Source organism: Rissa tridactyla, chromosome 9 (assembly GCF_028500815.1).
Source record: "Rissa tridactyla isolate bRisTri1 chromosome 9, bRisTri1.patW.cur.20221130, whole genome shotgun sequence".
Taxonomy (NCBI): Eukaryota; Metazoa; Chordata; class Aves; order Charadriiformes; family Laridae; genus Rissa; species Rissa tridactyla.
Window position 1 is genome coordinate 44,341,891 of NC_071474.1, and position 23,969 is coordinate 44,365,859.

A 23,969-nucleotide genomic window follows, 5' to 3' on the forward strand; every position below is an offset into this window, starting at 1 on the left:
GATCCTGATGCCGCAGTGCGGAGCTTTGGTAAGCAGGGACTCTGCCCCACAGAAATAGTGGGCTAACGCAGCGGGGATTTGTCCCGGTAGGCAGTTTTCACAACCAGCTTTAAGAGTCGTTGTTCATCCTTGGTATAAAGTCTAAGCTCTGCCCTTTCCGAGGATTTGATATCGCTTGCAAAAACCATTAGCGTGAGAGGACATAAAGATTAGCCCACTCCGACTGCCCGGGCTCAGCTGCTCCCAGCCCTCGAGGACGGTCACCGTACACACTGGGCATGCTTTCCCCGGAAAGCTGCTCCTACGTACTTTGACCCACGATGACAAGAAGGCCACTTCTTTGGCTGAGTCAAAAGCATCCCCTTGCCCTTCCCAGCTGGGCGTGTGCTGCCAGGAGGAGAGGTTTGGGGCTGAGCACTGGCTCCGCCGGCTTTGTTGTTCCCCATTGCTGTCCCCACTGCCTTTTGCTGTTACGGCATGTGTGTGTGAAGCAGCCCGGGTACAGCTTTCTGAATTCCCTGCTTGGAAACCTCTTTATTGGCCCCGTGAGAGGGCCAGCGCAGGTGTTTTACTGGAGCAGCAGTAGCAGGGAATAAGGTCGGTGAAGTTGATGGGATAGTGCGTAGCAGCTGGATTTAGCATCATCCCTCCGCTGCCAGCGCCACGGGGAAGGGGCTGTTCTGTACCCGAGTTTCGTCAGGTATGTGACCAGGACCTTCTGAAGGGCTTGCTGCTGGAGCAGAGCTATACCGTGTTGATGGATCAAAAATATCTTGGATTTAGAAAGATCCCTGCAACCTCCTTTTGAGAAAGGAGGGAAAGAAAGTTGTTTTTTTTCCCAAGTTGAGAGTTGCTTTCTCTCAACTTCTCAATTTAATGACTGTTAGGAATCAGTAATACTCGATTATCATTAGCTTCTGAGAATAGTACAGCACGTTTGGAAATCAGAAGTACAGGCTCGGAGGTGCTGTGAAGAGGTACCTAGTCCGTTGCCGTGTGCTGGGGTTGAATCCCGTATATTTGGTATCAGATTTCGCAGCTTCTCTGGGAAAGCTGTTCCAGTGTGATGCTGCGCTAGCTGAAAGCTTACAGAATATCCAGCTTTGCTGCAAATAAACCTGATCAATTCATGTTTCTATTACCAAAGACAGAAAAGAATAAATAATGACAGGATAAAAAAATATTTCTGTGTTTGACAAGGTGTCACCATCCCCTCAGTTTTGAAGTTAAAGAAAACTGACTTCTTTAAGCTTTCTTGCTGGGTCACATCTTTCTAATTCTGTTGTTTTCCTTTTTTCTCTGAACTTTTCCTGCTGTTGTGTCTCAAGAGCCGAACATCTATTTCAGATGACAGTTTGATTATTGGTTACATCTCACTTTGTTAATTATATCACTGGATGAGATCTTTCCTAAGCATTTTCATGTGGGTTTTTATTTAGTTTGTCACGCATTTTAACCCTAAGCTGTTTTCTTATCCTTTGGTATAATTCTGCTGTCCTATATTGCATCAGTTTCTCCTTCGCACAGGTAGTGTTTTGAACTTGTATTTGCAAAATTGTGTTCTGGTGATTGCAGACAGTTTCTGCAACTTCTCCGGGATCTCTCTTCAGAGCATTATTCACACCGAGCTTGCTGTCGATTGGAAGTGCTATAAGTAAGCTCCTTACTTCGTGTCCTAAATCATGGGGAAAATACTTAATGGAACTAAACTAAGCAAAAAGCCTTGTGCGACCCATTTGAGGTGCACGCCCTGGGTTACAGCGAACCACTCTTTAAGAGCAATCTTTAAAGAAGTTAAAATTTAAAATTACTTCACAGTGACTAAATCATACTTCCTCAGCTGGCTTAGTAGAATAGACAGATCTTGGCAACGGTTTAAAATACAAAGATACTTGCTCAGGATTATTTCCCCGATCTTTGTATGTCATCTTGTAAGATGATTTGGGACATCAGAGGTGGTGGGGAAAAAACAGTCGCTTGAAATTACACTTTCTGCTCGGGACCCCGCTGCCTGAAGACGGTTACACAGCATATGGATTCGCGGGTGCCTTTTCTGCTACTATAACGCTTGCTGCGAATCTCTTCACCTCATGTCCTACGGTGTGAAACCTTACCGAATTAGCAGTATTTTCTCAGCACTATGGAACCAAGCATTTGGAAGAACACTACAGGCAAAATAAAAAAAAAAAAGGTTAATCAAACTGTCATGAGAGAAGCACATTTGGTGTTGGGGACTGATTAGTGAGACATAATCTCCATCCGCCTTGTGTGTTAATTTTATTATAGGAGTGATTTCCTGTCTCAGAACTCATGGATGTTTGAATAATAATCCCAACAGGACTTCTACATGGTTTCTTCATACCCTCTGAGAACGTCCAGTACCTTCAAATCATGCGGTCACCTTCTACTTCCGATTCATTATGTTCCTTTTTTTTTTTCCTCCCAAATAGGTGTAACCTCCAAAAGAGCCTTCACTTCAGGCTATGATGGGATTGTTTTGGTTGTTGCTGCTTTCCATCCATGTGCTGTCACCCACGTTTGCTGGAGGTGTCACCCGCGTCTATTACCTGGGGATCCGCGAGGTGAACTGGAACTACGCTCCAACAGGAAAGAACGTCCTCGCTAACCAAAGCATTGCACATAACCCGTATGTTTAGTTTTATAAGAATTTAGTCCGGTGCTGGCTTAAAATAGTAATTTTACAAGTAATTTCACGCAAGTATACTGAGGCATCTAAGCAAGCAAGAGACAGGATCTGGTAGATGTCTGATCTTTATGAGCTTAATGGTTAACTTATTTTATCGTAGGAACAGAGAAACTGTATGAATGGGGGAAAAAGAATGGTCAGTTTAATGGAGCATCCAGTGACTGGGGCCCCCACGCTACAGGGAAGTCCAAACACTCTTTAATAGACAGATTGTGCAATATTCTGCCCTGGGGTTTCATTTTCCTTAGTTCCAGCTGGTGATCAGCTTGTGTATCCTGAGGCATGATGACTTTTCACCTTGATGTAAATGACTTCACGGAGCCGGCTTGTTTTCCTTTAAATGGAATTTCAAGCCTTAGACTGAATGGATCTCCCTGCACGAAACTTTAGGGGTTGTTTGAAAAATGATTTTGTTTTTGTTGCAAAAGTAAATCTGGGAACTGCAATAATTACTTTGAGTCACTACAAAAACAGGTTTTAGTTTTAGTTTTCAGAACACCAAATCTTTTTCTTCGGTGTTTTTTTTTGTTTGGTGGGTTGTTTTGTTTGTTTTTTTTTTTTGACGTAACTTTCCACAGCTTTTTAAAGGCATTTGTGGCTTCCCCTGCATTTTTTAGGGCAAATAACTTGTATTTTTTGATCTACTCTCAGTCATTTACCCCTCCATAATGAATAACGCTTGGGCTTATACATATCTTTCAGAAACAGCAGAGCAGGAATAGGAGGGGTTCACAGGAGAACATCAGGGTCTGTCAGTTTAGCCTGGAAAAGTCTCTGTTCTCTGGAGGTGCTGAATAGCCTAAAATTAGTTCACAGAAAAGGGAACCCCCTAAAGTTCAGGATGAATAAGGATATTATCGCTGACTCCTGCAGTGATAACGAATGCAATAGCTTTTGTTTGCTTTCTCTCATAATACATGAAGAGAAGGAAATGCAATTCAAGGCCATTAAACTTAAAAGCAACTTAAAAACTGTTCTGTTGCTGCAAACAATTACCAAATGGGACTTATTTCTACAGTGAGTGCAGAAACCAAATTGCTGGCAGTAAGAAAAGGATGTGATATTGATATGAATGACAGAGGTAGTAAAATGCTTGAAGAATATTTTTTTTTGTTGGGAAGAAATGGACTATGTTGGGGGGGAAAGAGGCATATCTACAAAATGAAGTATGAATTACCTGTAAACTATTTGCTAATAGTGGCTGCAGGGATGACTTCAAGGGGATGAGCTCTCGATTGTATAGCTGGAGCCCAGCCCTTTCACTATATTGGATGACAAGGGCAATGCTTAAAGTTTTGGTCTCAAGTGTTCGTCTTCTGGAGATACACATTAGAGTTTGCCTGTATTTCAGAGCTATTTATATTACCGCAGGGTAATTGATACTAAGGGGAAAGCAGGGGCAGTAACCTCAGCTCTCGTTTAGGCCGGTCCCACTAATACCTGGGCCATGATTCATCTCTTATCTACTAACAATTAGCCATACACTCATTGCAAATATAATCCTGAGTTGAACTATAGTACCTGTGTGAGGTTTTAACTCTGGAAGCTGATTCTGTATGTACCTGGGTATGTACCTACCTGACTTGTCTGCCATTCTGTGAGTAATTCAGAATCTGTTTAGTAGAAAATCATCTTTTAGACTGTAAATTTTGGTGAGAGAGCTCAAGAGTTATTTCTGCCCCCACCCCTTCCCCTTGTGATTTAGCTGTAAATGGCACAAAGACATTGAAGTGAGTTTCTAAAAGGCCAATGAAGGCCAAAGCAGGCATGAGAAGGGTTTTGGTCTTCCATGTGTCACCTCCGTGTGATTGTCCGAGAAGCACCGTCCTTCCCGTTCCTCGTTTGCACTGCGCAGTTCAGGGGTGCACTCTGTGTCTGTTCGTGAAGCACTGGGGAGGAGGCCGTGGCCATACGTGGCAGCAGGCACCTGGCTGTACTTGTGGCTGTGGTCCCAGGCTCACCAAGCTGTTCCTGTGCTGATGTCCCCTGTTGCGTTTCACACGTAACGGCCAGTGCTGCCTGTTTCTCAAGCAGGCTGTGCTCCCCCTGTCGCAGCAGTCAGGGGTGGGAGGAGGAAGTTCACGGAGGGTTTGGGGCATGCCGGGGTAGAGCACAGGCGGTCCTCTGTAATGCCAAAGCTTTTGGGCTTACCTGGGAAAGCTGTGTATGGTTGTCACTCTCATGTGTTATGGACCAGCTGTTTGATATCATGCGTGTCTGATGGTGCCTTTCCCTTTTCTGAATTTAACAGCAAGGCCTCAGCATTTCTCCAGCCCGGCAAAGACAGGGTGGGAAGCGTGTACAAGAAATCTGTCTATAAGCAATACATGGACTCCACGTACACCACTGAGGTTCCCAAACCTGGCTGGCTGGGGTTCCTTGGGCCCATCATCCGAGCAGAAGTGGGGGATACCATTAAAGTACACCTAAAAAACTTTGCTAGTCGGCCATATACAATCCATCCTCACGGTGTTTTCTACGAAAAGGACTCTGAAGGTAAATGAGCCACTGCCATAAAGGAGGCAGACTTTTCTCACTGGGAATTTGGGAGGGTGTACTGAGAGATGTCTGTAAAGCCACAGACTTGGTTAGCCCAAAGCTATTTTGCTGGAAATCAACTGCACCTGGTGATTAGTGAAGTCACCTGATGTTGGGTTAGCAGGTTTAGGGATCTGGGAGTCGTTTCCTGACCTGGGCATTACAGTATACAGCCCAGACTTCTTGATTTTAGAAGAACCTCCAAAAGCTTGCTAGTGGGAGAGTGGTGCAGAAAGAAAAGAGCCATATTAATTATTTGAAGTGCCACAGTACAAGAGACATGAGCTTCAGGGAGTTCACAAGAATGGCAAAGCGTGAGACCAAAGAATTGCTATTTGAAGCAACCCTAGAGATCGTAGAGAGGCTGAATGTGGCACGTAGCAGAGTTGAAGGCAAAGTAGCAATAGTCAGAATGGGAATCATCTTTCTGACTTTGGGCTGACCCGTTTACTGGGCAAGTTGCCTTACAATGGCTCTGTGCCTCAGTTTCTCTTTGAGAGAACGATGATTAAACACTATTTCAGCCTTGGGACGGCGAGTCTTGCTTTGAAATCTGCTACCCAAGTATATACGTGCAGCTCTACTGAGTGAGAGCGGCTCAGGATAAGGTTACATGTGTGGACATCTCTGCTCTTCTTGAATAGATGTTGTGATTGCTCAATTGTTCTAGGATCCCTGTATCCCGATATGTCCCCCCAGGATCAGAAGAAAGATGATGCTGTTTCCCCAGGAGGGAATTACACCTATACTTGGACTGTCCCTGAAGATCACAGCCCAACGGCTGATGACCCAAACTGCTTGACCTGGATCTACCACTCTCATATCGATGCACCGAAGGATATTGCATCTGGATTAATTGGGCCATTACTTACATGCAAAAAAGGTAAAAAATCCAAGGTTTTTTTTTTTACCTGTTTCATACTGTGAAGATTTTGTGGTGACTTGCAGCTTCATGGGAAAATGCAGCATGACTGGAGAAGACAGTGCCTGTGTTCTAGATGGGTTCTGGTCAGTACATTGTCTTTATCACTTAGTGGCTGGGCAGGTGAGCTTCTAGGCCTCTTGATCTGAGCAAGCTGTTTGAATCCATGTTAAAAGCAGGAATCTTGTCTGAGACCTAGCTTGTGTATTTAAAAAGATGAGGACTGCTCGATTTCAGCAGGAGTAAGAACACCAAAGGTGTTACAGTTTGGCCATGCTGTGGCAGAGCTGTTTGGAAGTGAGAAACGCGTTAGCAGAGATGTGTTAGAAAAGACTGAGCTTCCTAGAACTCTGCAATGAGCTGTGCTAGGATGGTGCGGGAAGCATCTGTTTCTAATTTGTGTGATAAGAGTTACTCTTCTATTGGTGTTTTAATCCCTTGATTGCTGTCTGCTTTTCTGCCTGGGTGGGTCTTCACTCATCTTCTCTTTCACCCTAGGAATACTGACTGGCAATTCTCAGAGACGCCAGGATGTGGACATTGATTTCTTTCTGATGTTCAGTGTGGTGGATGAGAACCTAAGCTGGTACCTGGATGAGAACATAGCGTCGTTCTGCACAGATCCAGGCTCCGTAGACAAAGAAGATGAGGAATTTCAGGAGAGCAACAAAATGCACGGTCAGTGTCACCTTTATGAAGCCACAGACTTTGCCCAGACACTCCAGGGTTATCAGTGCTCTGCTGTCTTGAAGTGTTATTTTGATTTAATCTCTGGCTTGAGTGAGCCCTCTGTTAGTTGTTTGGAGATTTTGAATATACTGCACGTTAGGAATCACTTGTGGAGCTGGGCTTTCCAGAGCAAGAAGAGGAGGATGAGTTCTGGTTAGGCCCATCCTCCAAAGATGTCTGTACTGGGACCTGCTGGCAGAACTCTGAAGGCCCTTGTTCTAATCTCTGATTTTTGACTTGCTTGGTTTTGCAGCTATTAATGGTTATGTGTTTGGGAACCTCCCTGAGATGACGATGTGTGCTGGGGATTACGTTTCATGGCACCTCTTTGGGATGGGCAATGAAATTGATGTTCATACAGCCTACTTCCACGGAGAAACGCTCAATATTCGAGGCCATAGGACAGATGTGGCCAGCCTCTTCCCAGCCACTTTTGTTACAGCAGACATGATCCCCAGTAACCCTGGGAGATGGCTACTGAGCTGTCAGATCAATGATCACATACAAGGTAAGGCAGAATTTGGAATATGTCCTGCACTCTGTGGCCTCCCTTTTTTCTCCCAATGCGGTCCTGTCGTGTACAGTGTGGTAGGGGACAGTACCTTGGGTACCATTCCCACTAAAAATGTCCCGAGATGAGTGGAGTGATTCCTTGTCTTGTATAAATTGGGGTGGATTAATTATTAACGTGCGGGCCAGACTTACTGGGGATGACTTAGACCACTGTTTGATGTTCACACTGGTCAGTGGTGAAGACAATTAGTTTGGTACAGCTGAAAGCTAAGATGGGGCAGTGCCTTAAGAGCTCTAGTCCTTATAAGAGGCACTTGCATGGTACGTCTGAGGATAGCAGAAGGCTCTATTTGCTTTCTGTCCATGCGTCCATACCATCCAATATCTAAGGTAAGAAGCTCTGTTCACTAACACAAAAGACTCCTTGCTGTGGGAACCACCTGATCACCTTCTCCCAGCCATGTACCTTTTGGGACAACAGAGGAGGAATGGCTGGTTCGTCGTAGGAAGGTGGGACTGCGTTCGTTGCCTGGTCAAACTGGCTGAGAGGGGTTAAGCATGTGTGTCCTCCACCATGTCTTGGACAGCTGGGATGGGGGCGCTCTACGAAGTCCGGCCCTGTTCTCGGCAAGCTCCGGCATCCACCCTGGAAGGGAGAGTTCGGAAATACTACATAGCTGCAAAGGAAGTGCAGTGGGACTACGGACCTTCAGGGCTTGACCAAAGCAGTGGGAGACAGCTGACTGAGGCAGGCGGGTAAGCAAGAGGCTGACGGGCTGGGGCAGTGTTTGGGGGGCTCTGGTCTGTGTTGCGCAGGCTGCTAAGGAAAGCGTGGATTTTCTTTCTTATCAAAATACATGCCCGCAATTCCTGCGGAGTACATTTCCTGGAAAGGCAGATCGCTCCATCTGGAAATGCAGGCTGCTGTAGCCAGACCGTACCGAGAGCAATACTAGGCTCATAGCCTTACCCACGGACTCCAGGAGGCCCAGCTCACGTAGAGCTGCCACATTTGTCTCTAGGCTTCATTTCTGCTTGCTGTGCCTGACCTAGGAGCAGACCTGTGTATTTGATGAACTGTTAAGAAAGCCCATCTTTCAGCAGACACAGGGTGGCAGAGCTAGCCGGCAGCTGTGCTTCAGCGTAGCCTTGCTGCAGCGAGTAATTTCTAGGAAATCAAATGTGGTGACCTCGATGACAGTCTTCCATCCCATATGTCAGGCCGTTGTGATAGCAGTGGGTGGGTGGTTTCCCGTTCAGACTTTAGCTAACCGAAACAAAGACATTCCTCCCCCTCCACTCCCTTCCCGGGGAAGCTGTTGGAAAGGATTTGCCCCTTTTCAGATGGAGAAGTAGAAATGTGGGGCCGTTAATGATTTACCCAAAGCCACGCAGCAACTCTCTTGCAGACCTTAGAACTGAAATCTCCTTAGACCTGTGAGCTGGCCTTGTAACTAAGCTGCCTCTCCTGCAAGGCGTGTTACGTGTGTCTGTGTGTTTGGAGAGGGTGGTGGCAGCGGAAATAAATCTCTCTTTACAGCTGTTGCGTGGTTGTTTGGTGCTTGGGTTTTTTTTTTTTTATCAGTTCAGATTGCAGTTGTCCCCTGGCTTCTGAAGAACTCGGTGTTTTAGCACTGCCTTTCCATTTACTGCACTGCAGTTTTGTTCACTGCCCCCTTGCACGTCTTTATAGAGATGCTGTTCAGACCTGCGCCATCGAACCTGGCTGTTTCAGCTGGGAGGGGGCTGCGTGGCTGGACGTGCTCCCTGAACCTACACGAGTCTGTAGGACAAAAAAGCCTCACAGAGACAAGCTGTGCTTGTTCCAAACCAGAGATGCTGTCCTTGTCTGAAAGGCTGCTGGATTTGGAGATGCTGCCGGCATTGCCGGAGGGACGTGGGAGGGAGCAGGAGAACAGCAGGACTGATTTTTTTTTTTTTCATAGAAATGACCTGATATTTGCTTTTTGCGTTTAGCCCTGCTGAGCAGTTTTTCAAGCGTAGCCCCTACCGAATTGGGGGAGTCTATTGGAAGGCAAAGTATGTGGAATATACTGATGAGAGCTTCCGTGAGGAAAAGCCGCGATCAGAAGAAGAGAAACACCTTGGGATACTCGGTAGGAATCATCCAGCAAGACAAATCCTCTTTCGGTGCCGGTGAGAATGATGCCGGTGTCGGGGGTACCAGCCGGCTGTAACCATCCTCTCGTTTCGTGGCGCTGGGAGCGGCACAGAGGAGGTGTTTCACAGCGGTTACATCCAAGAGCGAGGGGGACAGACTGAGGATGTAGAATGGTAGAATAGCCAGAATCACTTTCCTGCCAGGGCAGGCCTCACAGGTTAGTAGTAAGGGCTGAGGGTCACAGTATAGTATCTGTAACTAGAGCTAAACAGGTCATGGAAATAGCCCCTGGTTGTGTTTTTGACTGAGCATCTTCAAGGTGTGCTACAAACCCTGCTTTCTCCCAGAAAGCTTCCTTTCTCAAGTGGGTGCTCTCTCTGTTACAGCCAAGTAACAGTGAGGGTGGCGAAGAAACACGAGAGAAGAAAATAAGGAGTCTGCGGGGGCAAATGAAGGCTGAGAGTACACGGTAGAAGCACGTGGGTGTGGTCCGATTTCCTGCATCAGCAGTGACTAACGAGCTAATGACACCAGAAGTCAGCGACGGCAATCCCAGCAGGGGCCAGAGAAGGAAAGAGCACGTGGAGTGAAATACAGAGCTGGGAGTGGAGAGACTAGTGAAGAGAGGCAAAAGAGCAGCTGAATAGAAGTGAAATAGTGGAGTTACACACGGGAGGGATGCAGCGTAACTGTCAGGAGCTGACAGTGTCTTGCTAGACCTTGGAAACCAGGGGTGGGGAAAAAAGGGTTGGCATGACCAGCAACAGCCACATTGCTGTAGAAAGACAAGTGACTGAGGGAAAACTCGGATATCTATGACTCTGTAGAAAGATATTACAGGTATTCTCTACTGGTAAACTAAAACCACTGAAGGATTAATTGATGAAAATTCCTGATCAGATAAACAAGTGGTATCTGCTGGGGGACCTGAGCATGTGGAGGCACATGGAGATGTGCACATCGAGGCTGGGTCTCTGCTGGGCAGGAGCCTGGTTTTCCTCGTGCCCTCCTGTGGCTGGCAGGAGTGGTCTGTGGACCCAGGGGTCTGCAGGCTGGTGGGAGCCGATAGCCGTATTAAAGACTCATGGTTTCGGTCTATCTGGCTGGGGCTGTGGCTCACAGAGAGTGCACCTTGCACTTCTCTCTACACACCAGGCGTCAGGCCCAAGGCACCCATCTTAGAAGGCAGAGGGGGCCATATGTAGATGAGCAAGAGACGTGGGCCTTTCCTGAGGGCATTTCAGCACACTTGGCCATTTTGTTACTCTGTCTGTGAAGGCCTGAAACCTCTTCTCTGCAGACCCAAAATTCTTTCAGATAGTTCTTGTCAGCCCCCTGCTCCTGCTTTCAGGGCCAAATGGCCTTAGGTGGTGCTGACATGTTGGGTCATCCACCCTTCTTCATCTTCTGCTCCCTTCAGCCTGGGTGAAAGGTGGCCCTGGCTTCTTTGGTTTGCTTGGTCACCTGGGGAATTGCTCCATTGCTGACGTTCTCTCTGCTATTTGTGTAGGTCCAGTGATCAAAGCTGAAGTTGGAGACACCATCCTGGTGACATTCATTAACAAAGCCTCCTGGCCTTTCAGCATCCAGCCTCACGGAGTGTCCTATGGGAAGGCGTGGGAAGGGATGCGGTACCATGATGGTTTGTGGCTCCCTTTTCTCGAGTGATTTGGTGCTAACGCTGGTGGTGGAACTCCACAGCCCATACCTCCTCTGTGCTGAGGAGTTTCTGCAGCCAGGAAAGACTGAATGTCCTACTGGGTGGAAGCCAGCCTGGTCCTCCAAGCTTGTCTGAGGCCTCACTTAAAGACTTTCCACTGAACTGGTGCCCAGGGAGGGTACCAGAGGATGTACAGTTCCACAGGGGCTGTTTTTCAGATGAAAATTGTAAACCAAAGCTCAGACCACCTCTAGCTGTTTGAGACACCGTGAGCAGAGGAGTGTTCCCAGTACGCTCCAGCCTAGATAACCACATGCTTTCAATTATCTCTGCTTTATTTCCCATCACCGTGTCCATCTCTGCCATGGCACCAGTGGGATTTTAGGAGAATTTAACGGTACTGAGAGCAGCTCCTTGTGTTCCTTGTAAATACACCCACATGACATCTCAGAGATGCTGCGTATTAGTGACATGAATGCAGTGAAGCCCAGTGTGAATGTAGCTGGTGAGAAGATGTAACCGAGCTTGTACAGGGACCTTGGGAATAACTGTGCCAATATCTGTTTTAAAGGTCTGTTCCAGAATGGGGTTTCTGTTGTGCCACTGCACAACTTTACGTACCGCTGGACCGTGCCGAAGCACGTTGGGCCCACATCCAGCGACCCTCCCTGCCTGACCTGGATGTACAGCTCGGCTGCGAATCCCGTCAAAGACCCTAGTTCGGGATTAGTTGGACCTCTGGTCATCTGCAAGCCGGGCACTTTGGATGACAACAACAAACAGGTAAAAGGGGATTTCCTACCACGTGCTTACCAGGTTGTTTCCTTGTAGAGAAAGGAAGCATCAGCAAAACATTAAGGAACATAATGAAAAAAATTGGATTTTTTTTCAATTGGGATTTGGATGCCCCATCCCTGGAGGTGTTCAAGGCCAGGCTGGACGGGGCTTGGAGCAACCTGGTCTGGTGGGAGGTGTCCCTGCCCATGGCAGGAGTTTGGAACTAGATGATTTTTAAGGTCCCTTCCAGCTCGAACCATTCTATGAAAATAAATGTAGTCGCACAACAGTGCGAGTTCAGGAGAATTGAATCAAAGCCATGAGGCAGGCTGACATCGGGACAGCTGGTGTGTGGGTCCCACATAGGAATTACCAGTGTTCAGGGTTCCCAAGGGCTGCCCTTGAAATGGCTTCTGGGCACTGCTTTAATATTCAGATACACTTGTCTGAACAGCTGTACCTTGGACGTGACTCGATAGGTTTGTCCTGAGACTTGCGTAGCAGGCTGCTTTCAGAGGCACGTGGAATATTCATTGCAGTCTCGGAAACATTGAAAAGACATTTTCACTTATAGGTGGTTTGCTTGAGTGATACAATGCTTTGAGGTTTGGGTGACCTTCATTTCTTCTGCAAGATCAGTTAATTTTCAAGCAGAGCTGGCTACAAAAAAGCCTGTGAAAATCCGTGTCAGTCTTTATGCTTTTGATGAAAGAGAAGTGAAATCTGAAGGGCGACCAGAACTTCCTCTTGGAATTTCACTCGGGGAGAGTCTAGTCACGGCAGTAAATTAATATACTGGGGAAATGCAAGACAGGTTAGCAGAGCCTTATTGTGAGAAAAACAGCCTACTGCCATCCTTGCCTACCTTGCGGTGCAGATCAGGCACGGGCTGACAAGCCTGAAAACAGCTGCCACGAGAGTCTCCCTAGAGGGGTTTGCTTTCTCTCTGCTTTCCGTGGTGGCAAGATGTGGCTAAATTGGGAGTGGAGGAGAGGTCGGTCTGTTTACACAGGGTGGAAATGTGAATCTTCTGAGCAGAGGATCATGAAGGAGCTGTGATCATGATAAAACATTTGCAGGTGTTGAAAGAGTGTAAACAAAACAGAGACAGACTTGTTTGGAAAGGTAGGACAGGGAAAAATCACTTGGGGCAGCAATTCTGGCTCCACAATCTTAGGCAACCCTTTAATCAATCCTTAATCCTTAACCGGTGCACGGCCGGTCTTCCTGCACCCCTGTGCCGCAGACTGGGAATCGTGTAGCCCTCTCTGCAGGGCATCTTCTTGGGTACCGCTGAGGAAGCCGACAGCAAAATGAGAATCTGGACAACACTGGGGATGCCCTTTTAAGGGGGAAGCACACCGTGCTTGGGAATGCATTTCTTAGGAGAACGAACACTTTCAAGGATTTAGGGTAATAAAAAAAAAAAAATAAATCCCCAATCCAAGCCTGTGGTAGGAGAAAGGAGGAGTGGAGCATAGTCATCATCACCATTGAGGGCTGGGCTCCGATCTCAGGTCTGATTTGGACAGGTGGTGAAACCTACACCTGAATGTAAGGGTGGTGGGGGAAGGAGGCAATGACTTCATAGCCTTGGCTGGATTTTGATCCCTTGTGTGGAATATCATGGAAAAAACACAAGTGGTGCCTCTCGTGGAATAAAAGAGGAACATTCAACATGAGTAAAGGAACAGAGCCCTGGCCTTCAGTGAGCCAAGTTTTTGAGTTAAAAGGGAACATGAGTCAGGCAAAACAGCTTTAACTGTAAGGATAGTTAATTGGTGCTTTTTGAAAATTAACAGCCATCATTATGGTTATATCTTAGAAAGGGATCGACAAAGAGTTTTACCTTCTCTTCAGCGTGTTTGATGAGAACCTCAGCTGGTATTTAAATGCAAACATAAAGTACTACTTGAGAACGGAAGAGACTTCTGTGAATAAGGATGAAGGCTTCGAGGAATCCAACAGGATGCATGGTATGGCCTGATGCTGTTCCGCAGGCGGCGGCAATGAACCTGCAAAACACGGGGGTGGTGTTCGACGAAAGACGGAGCTGGGAGGCTGGAGTAGCTGTGTTGTGTTGGCCTGACATCAAGCGAGCGGGTGGGACATGGGACAAGAAGCACGGCTCCCTCTTGGGAAGTGTGTCCTGGGCATATTTGTAGGTGAATTAAAGCAAATTGCACTTCTGCTGGCAGGCCTGCCCTGTCAAAGTGTATGTGCAAAATGAATCTCTTAGCTGGTACCTACCCGCAGAGAGCTGATTGTTTTCTCCTTTGCAGCCATCAATGGACTTATGTTTGGTAACTTGCCTGGGCTGAATGTGTGTGAAGGAGACAATGTGTCCTGGCACCTTCTGGGCTTAGGCAGTGAAGCAGATGTGCATGGAGCTGTGTTTCAAGGGAACACCGTGCAGATAAACGGGATGCGGAGAGATTCAGCCAATCTGTTCCCCCACACATTTGCTACTGCTTTCATGCAACCCGATAACGAGGGTAAGTGCCTGCACATCTAACTTAGCAGCGGGAAAAGTCTCCTGGTGTTGTATTTTGTCCTGTGGCTGATTCTTTAGCACAGTGTAAACTCTTCCAGGGGGAGCTGTGCTTTAGATCCTGTTCGGTCCCATTTTTGAGGCCACAGCTCCTGCCTTTGCATCTGATTCTGGGGAAGAACAAGAGATCCAGGATCTTGTCCCGTGTTGTCCCAGACTGATTCTCTAGGCTGCCACTTCCTATTAAATATTTGTAGTAACAGCCCCGATGGGCATTGCTGCCTGTGGCCCACAGAAACATGCAAACACGTTGGTCAGAATAAAATAGCAGAGAGTTGCCGGACCTTAACTCCCCTGTCCATGGCTTGTGGAGTTTCACGTTTGTGACAGACCCCAGTCTTCCCCATTTGCGGGACAGACACACAATACTGTGTCTCATTCATACAATGTGACGGCCTCAGCTGCCAGTTGTCTCCTCCCCTCTGGCATTCACAGGCTAGATCTTTTACTTAACCAGCCTCTCAGCAGTCGTAGCACAGCTATGTCGCTTTATTCGTTTCTGATAAGCTGGTTATTGTGTAAGAAAGCCTCCTGAGATGATTTTTATGTAGGACTTTGTTGTGACATTCCTGCTGGGTTTCTCTAACAACCTCTTTTAATCTCGGCCTATGGCAACCAAGCTCCCTAAACAAACACCCAGATACACACATACCAATGTCAAGCACGTCACAAGCTCTGCATGGGAAGCAGCTGTTTCCTGGGACCTTTAAAAGTAGCTGATTTCCTTGTTTGCGCTGCCTCCCTCAGGGATTTTTGAGATATACTGCCAGACGAGCAATCATTACCAGGCTGGGATGAGGGAACGCTACTCCGTTTCCAAGTGCGGAAAAAGGGATCCTGTTCCTGCCGCGCAGTACAAAGGGGTGCGGACATACTACATCGTGGCAGAGGAGGTGGTGTGGGACTACGCGCCTGACCGGAGCTGGGAGAGGGAACGGCACAGCCATTCTGCAGAGAGGTAGAGCCCTTCTTCTGGGGAAGCCTTTGGCAAAGTTTCTCAGTAGACCTTGGTGAAGCCTCTTGGGTATCTTGGCCATCTTGCAACAGGGTGCGTATGCCACTGCTGGTGGTGCTGCTGATGGGAGCTGCAGCCCCCCACGTCACTGTGCCCACCTTTGCAGCCAAAGCAGGTCTCTGGGAAACCCATCCAACTGTTGAACCCCCTGCCACAAGTTAGCTGTTTATTCCCGGTGAGCTTTTTGGTATCTCAGCACTCATTCTGCATTCCTCAGCTACGCCGATGTATTTTTGAGCAACGAGAATGGACTGCTCGGTTCCAGGTACAAGAAAGCTGTTTATAGGGAGTACACCGATGGAACTTTCCAGACCCCCAAGGCCAGGATAAATGGTGATGAACACCTAGGGATATTAGGTAAGGATACGTGCGGAGGGTACACTTACTCATACAGTGATGGGACTTGGACTCTAGAACTTTGGTGGATAAGGACTGTAATCTGAAGGCCTCCTAGATATTTAGGCATCTCCTGTGTACGCAAGTGAGGAGAAATTCAGACTGTCTCCCAGCCAGGTCTGCCAGCTTTGGAGACAGCAGTAAAGAGGGTCCTGAATGCAGGTTGCAGTAGAGAAGACTGGGTTCTCCTGCCTGCCTTTGCGTCAACTTGTGTCTCATTTTTCTCACTTGCGTTTCTCTGACTATAGAACAGATATTCTAGACTGACTTCTAGAGAGCAGTCTGAAAGAGGTAGGTGAAAATCTGTAGCTGTGAGGGAAATGCTTTTGGGGCAAAAGCAGACAGACCTTGGGAAGTAGGGAAGCGCATTACAATGGCCGATGGAAGTCTGTGGAGACACAGCTCTGTGTTATGAACCCAGGACTATAAGTGGTGCCAGAGCAGCAAGGCTGAGGCAGTATATGCCATTCAGAGTTGGTTGCAGCTCTGATTTGTCACACTGGCAGGCCAAACTGAATATTACCACATTTTTTTGAAACCAGCAGCAAGACATGATCAAGGCATTGTGAAACTTAGCATAGCAGTATTCAGAAATCAAGCCTTAGTTGTACGAGGCACAGTTAAAACACGTAACAACCTTCATTTCTCTCATTGTCAAACTCGCAGTCTGGTTTTTTTTAAGACTTACTGGGACTGACCCCCAATTCTCTCTTTGGGAGGTAGAGATAAGGTAGAGAAGAGGCAGGGGAACGAACATCATAAATATTATAAGGGAATATCTCTGGGGAGATGATGATGAGAGAGGGGTGGGAATATCTCAGGAGCTACGTTGACAGTTTTTGCTAGTCTCAGAGTACATTCTTCCTACCTCAAGGTCCTTTTCTGTGGGCGGAAGTGGGAGATATTCTCAACATCGTGTTTAAGAACAACGCCACACGACCCTACTCCGTTCATGCACACGGGGTGCTGGAAAGGGAGACAGGGCAGCCGCAAGTAGCAAACCCTGGTAAGTCACTGCTCTCCAGGTGTATTCCTGTATGGGCTTATGAATCTAACTTTAGCCTATAGCTGGACCGGTTTCCTTAAGGAGGCTTAGATATACTTATTTTCTTATGGTAGAGAACTGGAACTGAACAATAACTGGTCTTTCAGGTTCACACTGCAGTTCTAGTGATATCACCAGGGAATGGCGGCCCTGGGAGTTCATAGCCTGCTCCGACTACTAGGATAACAGAATCACAGAATGGTTTGGGTTGGAAGGGACCTTAAAGATCATCCAGTTCCAACCCCCCGCCCTGGGCAGGGACACCTCCCACCAGACCAGGTTGCTCAAAGCCTCATCCAGCCTGGCCTTGAACCCCTCCAGGCATTGACAACTTCCCTGGGCAACCTGTTCCAGTGCCTCACCACCCTTACCGTAAAGAATTTCTTCCTGAAACTTTTCTGTGTGCAGCCTTACCAGACGTGTGGTTTGTCTGGAGAAAGGTGATGGTGGTTCACAGCTCAGTCAGTCCCTGGTAGCCCTGGGCTGATGGCCCATGATGGCGGAAGCCTGCCTCTGTTCTTTGGGACCTGTACTTTTTGTGATGTGCATGATAGTATGAAAGTAGTATGAAATAGAAGAAATGCATAATTGCTTGCCAGGACACTGACTGAAATCACCCATTTGTTTCATGGTCCAGATGCCAATTTGTATATTTTTTGGTCCCCTTCGATTTACGCCGGCTGTCTAAGCAAGAAACAGGTTTTCAGTTGGGATCTGTCTTTCTCAAATGTATTGCTAATATGCAAAGTAAGTAATTTTAAAAAGGAATTTGAATGAACATCATAAATACACTTCAAAAAGAGGAAAGATCTTCTCAAGCTCCGTCTGTACTGAAGAGAGGTGGAATTTCCTTGGTCAGGTCCAGTCTCAAAGGCAGTAGATAAGACAGAGTTGTGCTGATGCCAGGTACTGTGTGCATCCTGAGACCCCTCTGCTTGGCTTGGGAGAGGGGAACTTCCATCCGGCTTTTCAGTGTTTGGGGAAGGAAGATGCAATGTCCAACAAAATCAGAATTGAATTTGCACTTGGGGGACAGGATCTTCTCTCTTTTCTTTTTTTTAAGAAGCTTTGCATGCTCAGCAAGCTGGTGAGTGGGTGTATGACACTGATGTTAATGGTGCTTCTCTGTCACTCAGGTGACATTGTGACATACCGGTGGGAAGTTCCTGAGAGATCTGGTCCAGGGCCAAATGATTCAGCCTGTGTTCCTTGGATCTACTACTCCATGGTGGACCCAGTAAAGGTAAAATAGAAGTTAGAACCAGAAAAGCCCAGTTAGAGCAATTTTTCACCCCCTCTAGAAAACAATATGAGCTGGGTACAACTTAAAGGTTGGCCCAGCTGAGAGGTAGAAGAACCACCTGGTGGCATATCCAGCATTCTCCTGGGAGAATAAATCCTCCAAGTGTGTTCTGATGTTTGTCCTTGCTTTTTCCTAACACAAACCTTCATAAAACAATTCCACTGTCTTCTTGACACTGACCTTCCTTCGGTTATTTGCAGAATATGAGAACATCTCCCACTAAGTCATGGTTTCTATTAAAGAGAGCCATAGGGCTAATCGAGAAAGGCAGAAATTGTCCAAAATTAGGCCCCATGGATAAAGCAGGAAGACTTGAGCATTGCTAGGATCAGTTGTGACAGCGCTGATTTCACAGGGAAACAACCTGGAGGATCCTGTAATAAACCATCACATTCAACCCAGAGATCATTGCCTTTTTATCTCAAGTTGCAGCTGTTTTTGCAGCCACAGAGTGGAGAATATTTTGATACTGTTCATATTTATGGCTTTTGGATTTGCATTCATAAGAGCACGTATAGTCTCTGTTCTTGTGCTTTGGTAGCTAATTTTCACCAACGAGAGTACTTACACAGCAGCACGTTTGCTTTAAGTGGGGTCATGCAGGGAACAGAAAATGTGGTTGCTGAAAGGCAAAGAACTGCATACAAAAGAGAGGCAGAGAAGATCCTTGCCTCAGAGGGTTTTTTTTTCTCCTTCATTCTGATTAGGATGTGTACAGTGGGCTGATCGGACCCCTGAAGATCTGCCGGAGAGGGGCCCTGCAGCCTGATGGGACCAGGAAGGATGTGAAAAGGGAGTTTGCTCTGCTGTTCCTGGTTTTTGATGAAAATCAGTCCTGGTACTTGGAGGAGAATGTGGAACATTACAGTAAGGGAAATCACAAGGAGATGAACCTGCTGGATGCCAAATTTTTGGAAAGCAACAAAATGCATGGTAATGCCTGTTAAGCACCTGAGCACCCATTACTATCTACGCAAAGTTGAGGTTGACCCTACGACCTCTGTAAGTGGTCAGCCACCCAGAACCCAAGAGCCTGACTCCTAGTGAATGCCCTCATCCTTTTCCACTGTCAGTGGCACAAACAGAATTAAACTGTCTGTTGTTCTCAATATTGCAGCACATCTATGGCACCCATCTTTGATCTACAGTGAAGGGTAACCGTTACGGCTGTCCCTGTCAGGAGGCAAAGATATGGGCCAGAGAAGTTAATCTCTGATGTGTCGAGTGACTTGGGCCGGGAAACAAAATCAAATGTGAAATTAACTTGTCAGACTAATTCTGTTCTGTTCGTCTTGGCACCATTCGAATATGTTAGATTTCAAATTGACTGAGCTATGTGGCTGCAATACATGGCTCAGTTGTTTTAGCTGATTACCAAAACGCGATTCCTACCATAGTAGGGTGAACACATTTTTTAAATTAACATGTTATTTATGATAGTTTTTCTCCCTATTATATATGGGTCTATTTAAAGTATTCTTAGCAAAACAAGTCCCTTGGCAGTTGTGGAGATAAGAATAGTGAGGAGTTGCGTTATGTGTACTGTCTTTCCTTATATCACCTGCACTAAAACAGTAGTAATCTCCAAATACACATGTCCGTTATTATAATTGTTAACCCAATATTATAGCTAGCAAAAGCAACGCACTGAAGTTGGATGCTTGTTTTGGGGTACAGAAAGTGCCTCTGGCAGACCTGTGAGTAAAACACCGGTGTTCCTGCCCTCAGATCATGTCTCTTTCCGTTTCATTCCCTCCATTGTCATCTGAGCATTCAGTTCGCTCACTGTTTTGGTCCCTTTCCTGCAAAGCAATAGTCCTTCTGGCTGTGCTAATTATGAAATGAAGTCCTGCCATTTTACAAGGGATCAGCATGTAATGTGTACAGCCAGCACGAGACACAGAATGACCGGCTTGTCTGTTGGCAGGGTCTGCCTGTTTTCATTGTTCAGCAAATAGATTGTTCAGATATATGTGTATATAGATATATAAAGGTATTTCCTTATGACTGGACTAAGGTGGCCGTTTTTACACATCTTGACTTCTAGAAACAACCGCCTCTGCTGGCTGACTGCAGGTTTTCAGCAAGAGGTAGTTCTTGAGGTTTATTTGAGCTGAGCTACAGCATGGCCTTGGATGCAAGTCACTTTACTTTTCCTATCTGTTAACAGATAGGAAAAGTAGTGAGCTGGAAGAGAGACTGCCAAACTTCTGAGAAGTCATACGGAAGACACTAACTGCTGATGCACTGGTTGCTGTATGAGCTTTATAACATCTAACTTGCCCTGCATGTTCTTCCTCTGCGATGGTTCGGCATCTTTGCCGTTTCAATAACAGCCTCTTCTGTTCTCTCTGTATGTTATTTACTGCACAGCCATCAATGGGAGGCTCTATGCGAACTTGCCTGGGCTGACCATGTTCCAGGGTGAGTGGGTGAACTGGTACCTGCTGGGAATGGGTCAGGAGATTGATGTCCACACGGTCCATTTTCATGCCGAGACCTTCATATATAAGGTAAGAATATCCTGCTGATGATAAAGCAGAGACTGACCACCAATGTTGCTTTTGCTTGACTCTGGTGGACTCGAACTTCTTGAATGACTTCACAGCAACTTCACCCCGCTAGGAAAGGGGGGTGATTTTACACATCCAAACCTGACTCACTGGGCCTCTGTGTTGTGCCAATGTGTCTAAGTAACCCTTCTTAGGGTTAGGCATTACCAGATTGTTTTGGCTTTCCCAGCTACAGCCCTGGAGCTGCTCTTTGAAATCTTTTTTTTTTTTTTTGAGCTTTTAAAAACTAGTAGGACTGAAAGGGTCTCCAGTGACACTGTAATGAGAATTTTCTTTCTGAAACGATGCACAGAGCTCTGCACGCTAACAGCCTCCCTTCCCTTTGACAGAATGGCAAAAGCTACAGAGCAGATGTTGTGGATCTGTTCCCTGGGACTTTTGAAATGGTGGAGATGTTGGTTGGGAACCCTGGGACGTGGCTGCTTCACTGTCACGTGTCTGATCATATTCATGCTGGTATGGAGATACTCTTCACAGTCTTGCCCAGACCAGGTAGGGAGTTATCACTGATTCTTACTGTCAAACATCTAACGGCACTTTCTACTACCACTGCTAAATTTTGAGTGTTTGCATCACGCTTGCAACTCTTCCATACCATCAGCAGCCAGTTAATTGAGCAGATAATTAGTTAAGTACTATTAATTTAAGATGTTCCGTTTGAATATGGTAATACTTGCAGGTGGAATTAATAACAAATTGGTTTCTGGGGTCTACATTGCCTAGGTTGTTGTTATGAGTTTTATTTTAGCTTGTGTCCGAGAATCAGTGTTCAGCCATCAACTAGTAATTATTCTTACTAAGAATATTACCTGTAATCTAAATGCACATGCTAAGGCTTCTCATTTCACCAGGAAAACACTGGAAGGTGCTCAAAGGTGAGTGACACTCTGTGCTAGGTTTGGCTGCGATGGAGTTAATTTTCTTCATAGAGTCATAGAATGGTTTGGGTTGGAAGGGACCTTAAAGATCATCCAGTTCCACCCCCCTGCCCTGGGCAGGGACACCTCCCACCAGACCAGGCTGCTCCAAGCCTCATCCAGCCTGGCCTTGAACACCTCCAGGGATAAGCAGCCCATATGGCTGTGTTTTAGATTTATTACCAAAACAGAGTTGATAACACACCGATGTTTTAGCTATGGGTGAGCAGTGCTTGCAGAATGTCAAGGTCTTCTGTTTCTCACTCAGTAGGCTGGGGCGTGCAAGAGGCAGGGGAGGGACACAGCCAGGACAGCTGACCTGAACTGACCAAGGGACATGCCATGTAACATCAAGTTCAGCAATAAAAACAGGGGAGAGTTCTTTCCAAAGTGGCTGTTGCTCAGGGACAGGCTGTGCGTCAGTCTGCTGGTGGCAAGTGATTGCTTTTTGCATCACTTGGGATTTTTGGTTGGGGTTTTTTTCCCCCCTTACTTATTAAATTACCATTATCTCAAGCCACAAGTGTGGTTTTCCTCACTTTCGCCCTTCCTATTCCATCCCCGATCCCACTGTGGGGTGAGCAAGTGACCCTACCAGCTGGGGTCAGCCCACCGCACCCTCGGAGACTTTGATTTTGCTCTTCTTTCGAAGGCCAAAAAGGGTTGTGCAGTGGCAGGAGCGGGTCTGCTTTTGAAGCAGGTAATACAAAACTGCTCTTGGTGTGATACGGAGAGGGAAAGCACTGATGGGAGAAAAGAAAACCTGCGAGCCCTGGAAAACCATGCTGCTTCTGGATCTGATCCTTGCCAAACGTGCCGTGTACTTGACTCTTTATCTGTTCAGCCCAACGCTTTCTCACCCGCTTTTTTGTTTCCTTTCAGAGCCAGCGCTTCAAGTCGTAAACTACAGTACAGGTATGGTTTATGTTGCGTTCCTAAATAGCGTCTGTGTGCGTGAGGCAGAGGAGGGAGGGAGATCTCTGATCAGCACCGAGACTTAAATCTGCAGGAGGAGAAGGGAGGAGCACGAACACCACCTACAGCCGCTCCTCTGTCAGGCCCGGCAGCGTGTCAGTCGGGGGCCTGGCCGCTGGTGGATAACAGGGAGGGTTCCGGGTTGGCTTGTTTATCTGTCCTCCAAATGTCTGTGCTCTGATGATAAAAATAAGGAAGTTGGGCTTGTTAGGCTTGTTGACCATGTTAGGTGAAAAAGTTTAGTGGCCTCGTGTCCTGTTGTGCTTGCAACGTATGGACCCGTCTCCAAAGGAGAGGGCAAGCTTAGAAACTGGCAGAGATTCAAAGGGTTTTAAAGGAGGGTGGTTGCAAAGGAGATGATTTTTCTTATCCCTTTTAATCAAAACCCAGGGGGCGCCTTAGATTAGTTGTCCTCCCTTCTTGGACTGTTAATGGCTGCGTGCGTGGTGTAGGGAATTTTGATATTCACCATTACTAGCTGAAGGGACCGAGTCAGCATGCACACAAGCACATCTGCCTTCTGCTCTGTTTTTCCCCCCAAGAAAAGAGCCTGAGCACATGCCCTGGGTCTTTCAGGTATTTTAAAGAACAGATATGAGAAGACAATTGGTTGTGCAGCACCAGGGAGTAGTAGATAAGGTCCCTTTAAAATTTTCTGGAAGGCTGAATAGTTAATGGTAGTGATTTATTTCCCTAATTTTTCATCTTTCGCCATAACTCCATTTTTCATCTGCTGGGAGTAAATCCAGCTGAGCTGATTTCAGAGCCAGCTCAGCCCAGCTGAAAATACAGCCATCTACCTACAACTCTTCAGTCTTTCTCTACTGATATTTCAGTCCTTTCGTTCCCGACAATGTTTTACTCACTCCAAATGGGTCTAAGGAAGAGGAGTAGGAAACCTGTCAGAGCAGTAGTGCCAACATTAAATAATCTTATTTTTATACCATATTCAGGCATCAACCTGTGTATGCTCACCAGGCAAAAACCTTCGTCGACAGTTGTTACCTGTGCAAATAGCCACTTTTCTCAAAAGGTTGCCGCTACCTTTGAGTGGAAGCGTAAAAGAGCTCAGGCTCTTAAGTGACTTGCCGCTGGCATGACTGCGCAAGTGCACTCTGAAAAGTGGTGGTTGGGATAACAGCCGTGTGCGTGGGGAGCTTGGAGCAGGCTGGGGAAATCGCAGCAGCCCCAGCCTGGGCTCACGTTCTCATCTCCATTCTTTTGTG

General features: G+C 46.7%; 1 protein-coding gene across 6 annotated transcripts in view; it reads left to right on the forward strand.

Moving 5' to 3' along the window:
- Positions 1-23,969, forward strand: part of HEPH (hephaestin) — a 31,749-nt gene that overhangs the window by 1,031 nt on the left and 6,749 nt on the right. For 3 of the 6 annotated variants that reach the window (XM_054214190.1, XM_054214188.1, XM_054214189.1), the window contains 19 exons: positions 2,451-2,647; positions 4,959-5,203; positions 5,916-6,128; positions 6,666-6,845; positions 7,150-7,404; positions 7,997-8,165; positions 9,387-9,526; positions 11,042-11,173; positions 11,763-11,974; positions 13,794-13,944; positions 14,251-14,463; positions 15,267-15,477; positions 15,752-15,891; positions 16,805-16,936; positions 18,112-18,218; positions 18,986-19,211; positions 20,652-20,791; positions 21,181-21,343; positions 22,651-22,683. In XM_054214190.1, the coding sequence (XP_054070165.1) occupies positions 2,484-2,647; positions 4,959-5,203; positions 5,916-6,128; positions 6,666-6,845; positions 7,150-7,404; positions 7,997-8,165; positions 9,387-9,526; positions 11,042-11,173; positions 11,763-11,974; positions 13,794-13,944; positions 14,251-14,463; positions 15,267-15,477; positions 15,752-15,891; positions 16,805-16,936; positions 18,112-18,218; positions 18,986-19,211; positions 20,652-20,791; positions 21,181-21,343; positions 22,651-22,683 (3,226 nt within the window). In that variant the 5' untranslated portion in view covers positions 2,451-2,483. Of the gene's footprint in view, positions 1-3; positions 1,655-2,450; positions 2,648-4,958; positions 5,204-5,915; positions 6,129-6,665; positions 6,846-7,149; positions 7,405-7,996; positions 8,166-9,386; positions 9,527-11,041; positions 11,174-11,762; positions 11,975-13,793; positions 13,945-14,250; positions 14,464-15,266; positions 15,478-15,751; positions 15,892-16,804; positions 16,937-18,111; positions 18,219-18,985; positions 19,212-20,651; positions 20,792-21,180; positions 21,344-22,650; positions 22,684-23,969 lie in introns of those variants that run through there. The other 3 variants (XM_054214191.1, XM_054214192.1, XM_054214193.1) reach the window with 3 other exon arrangements.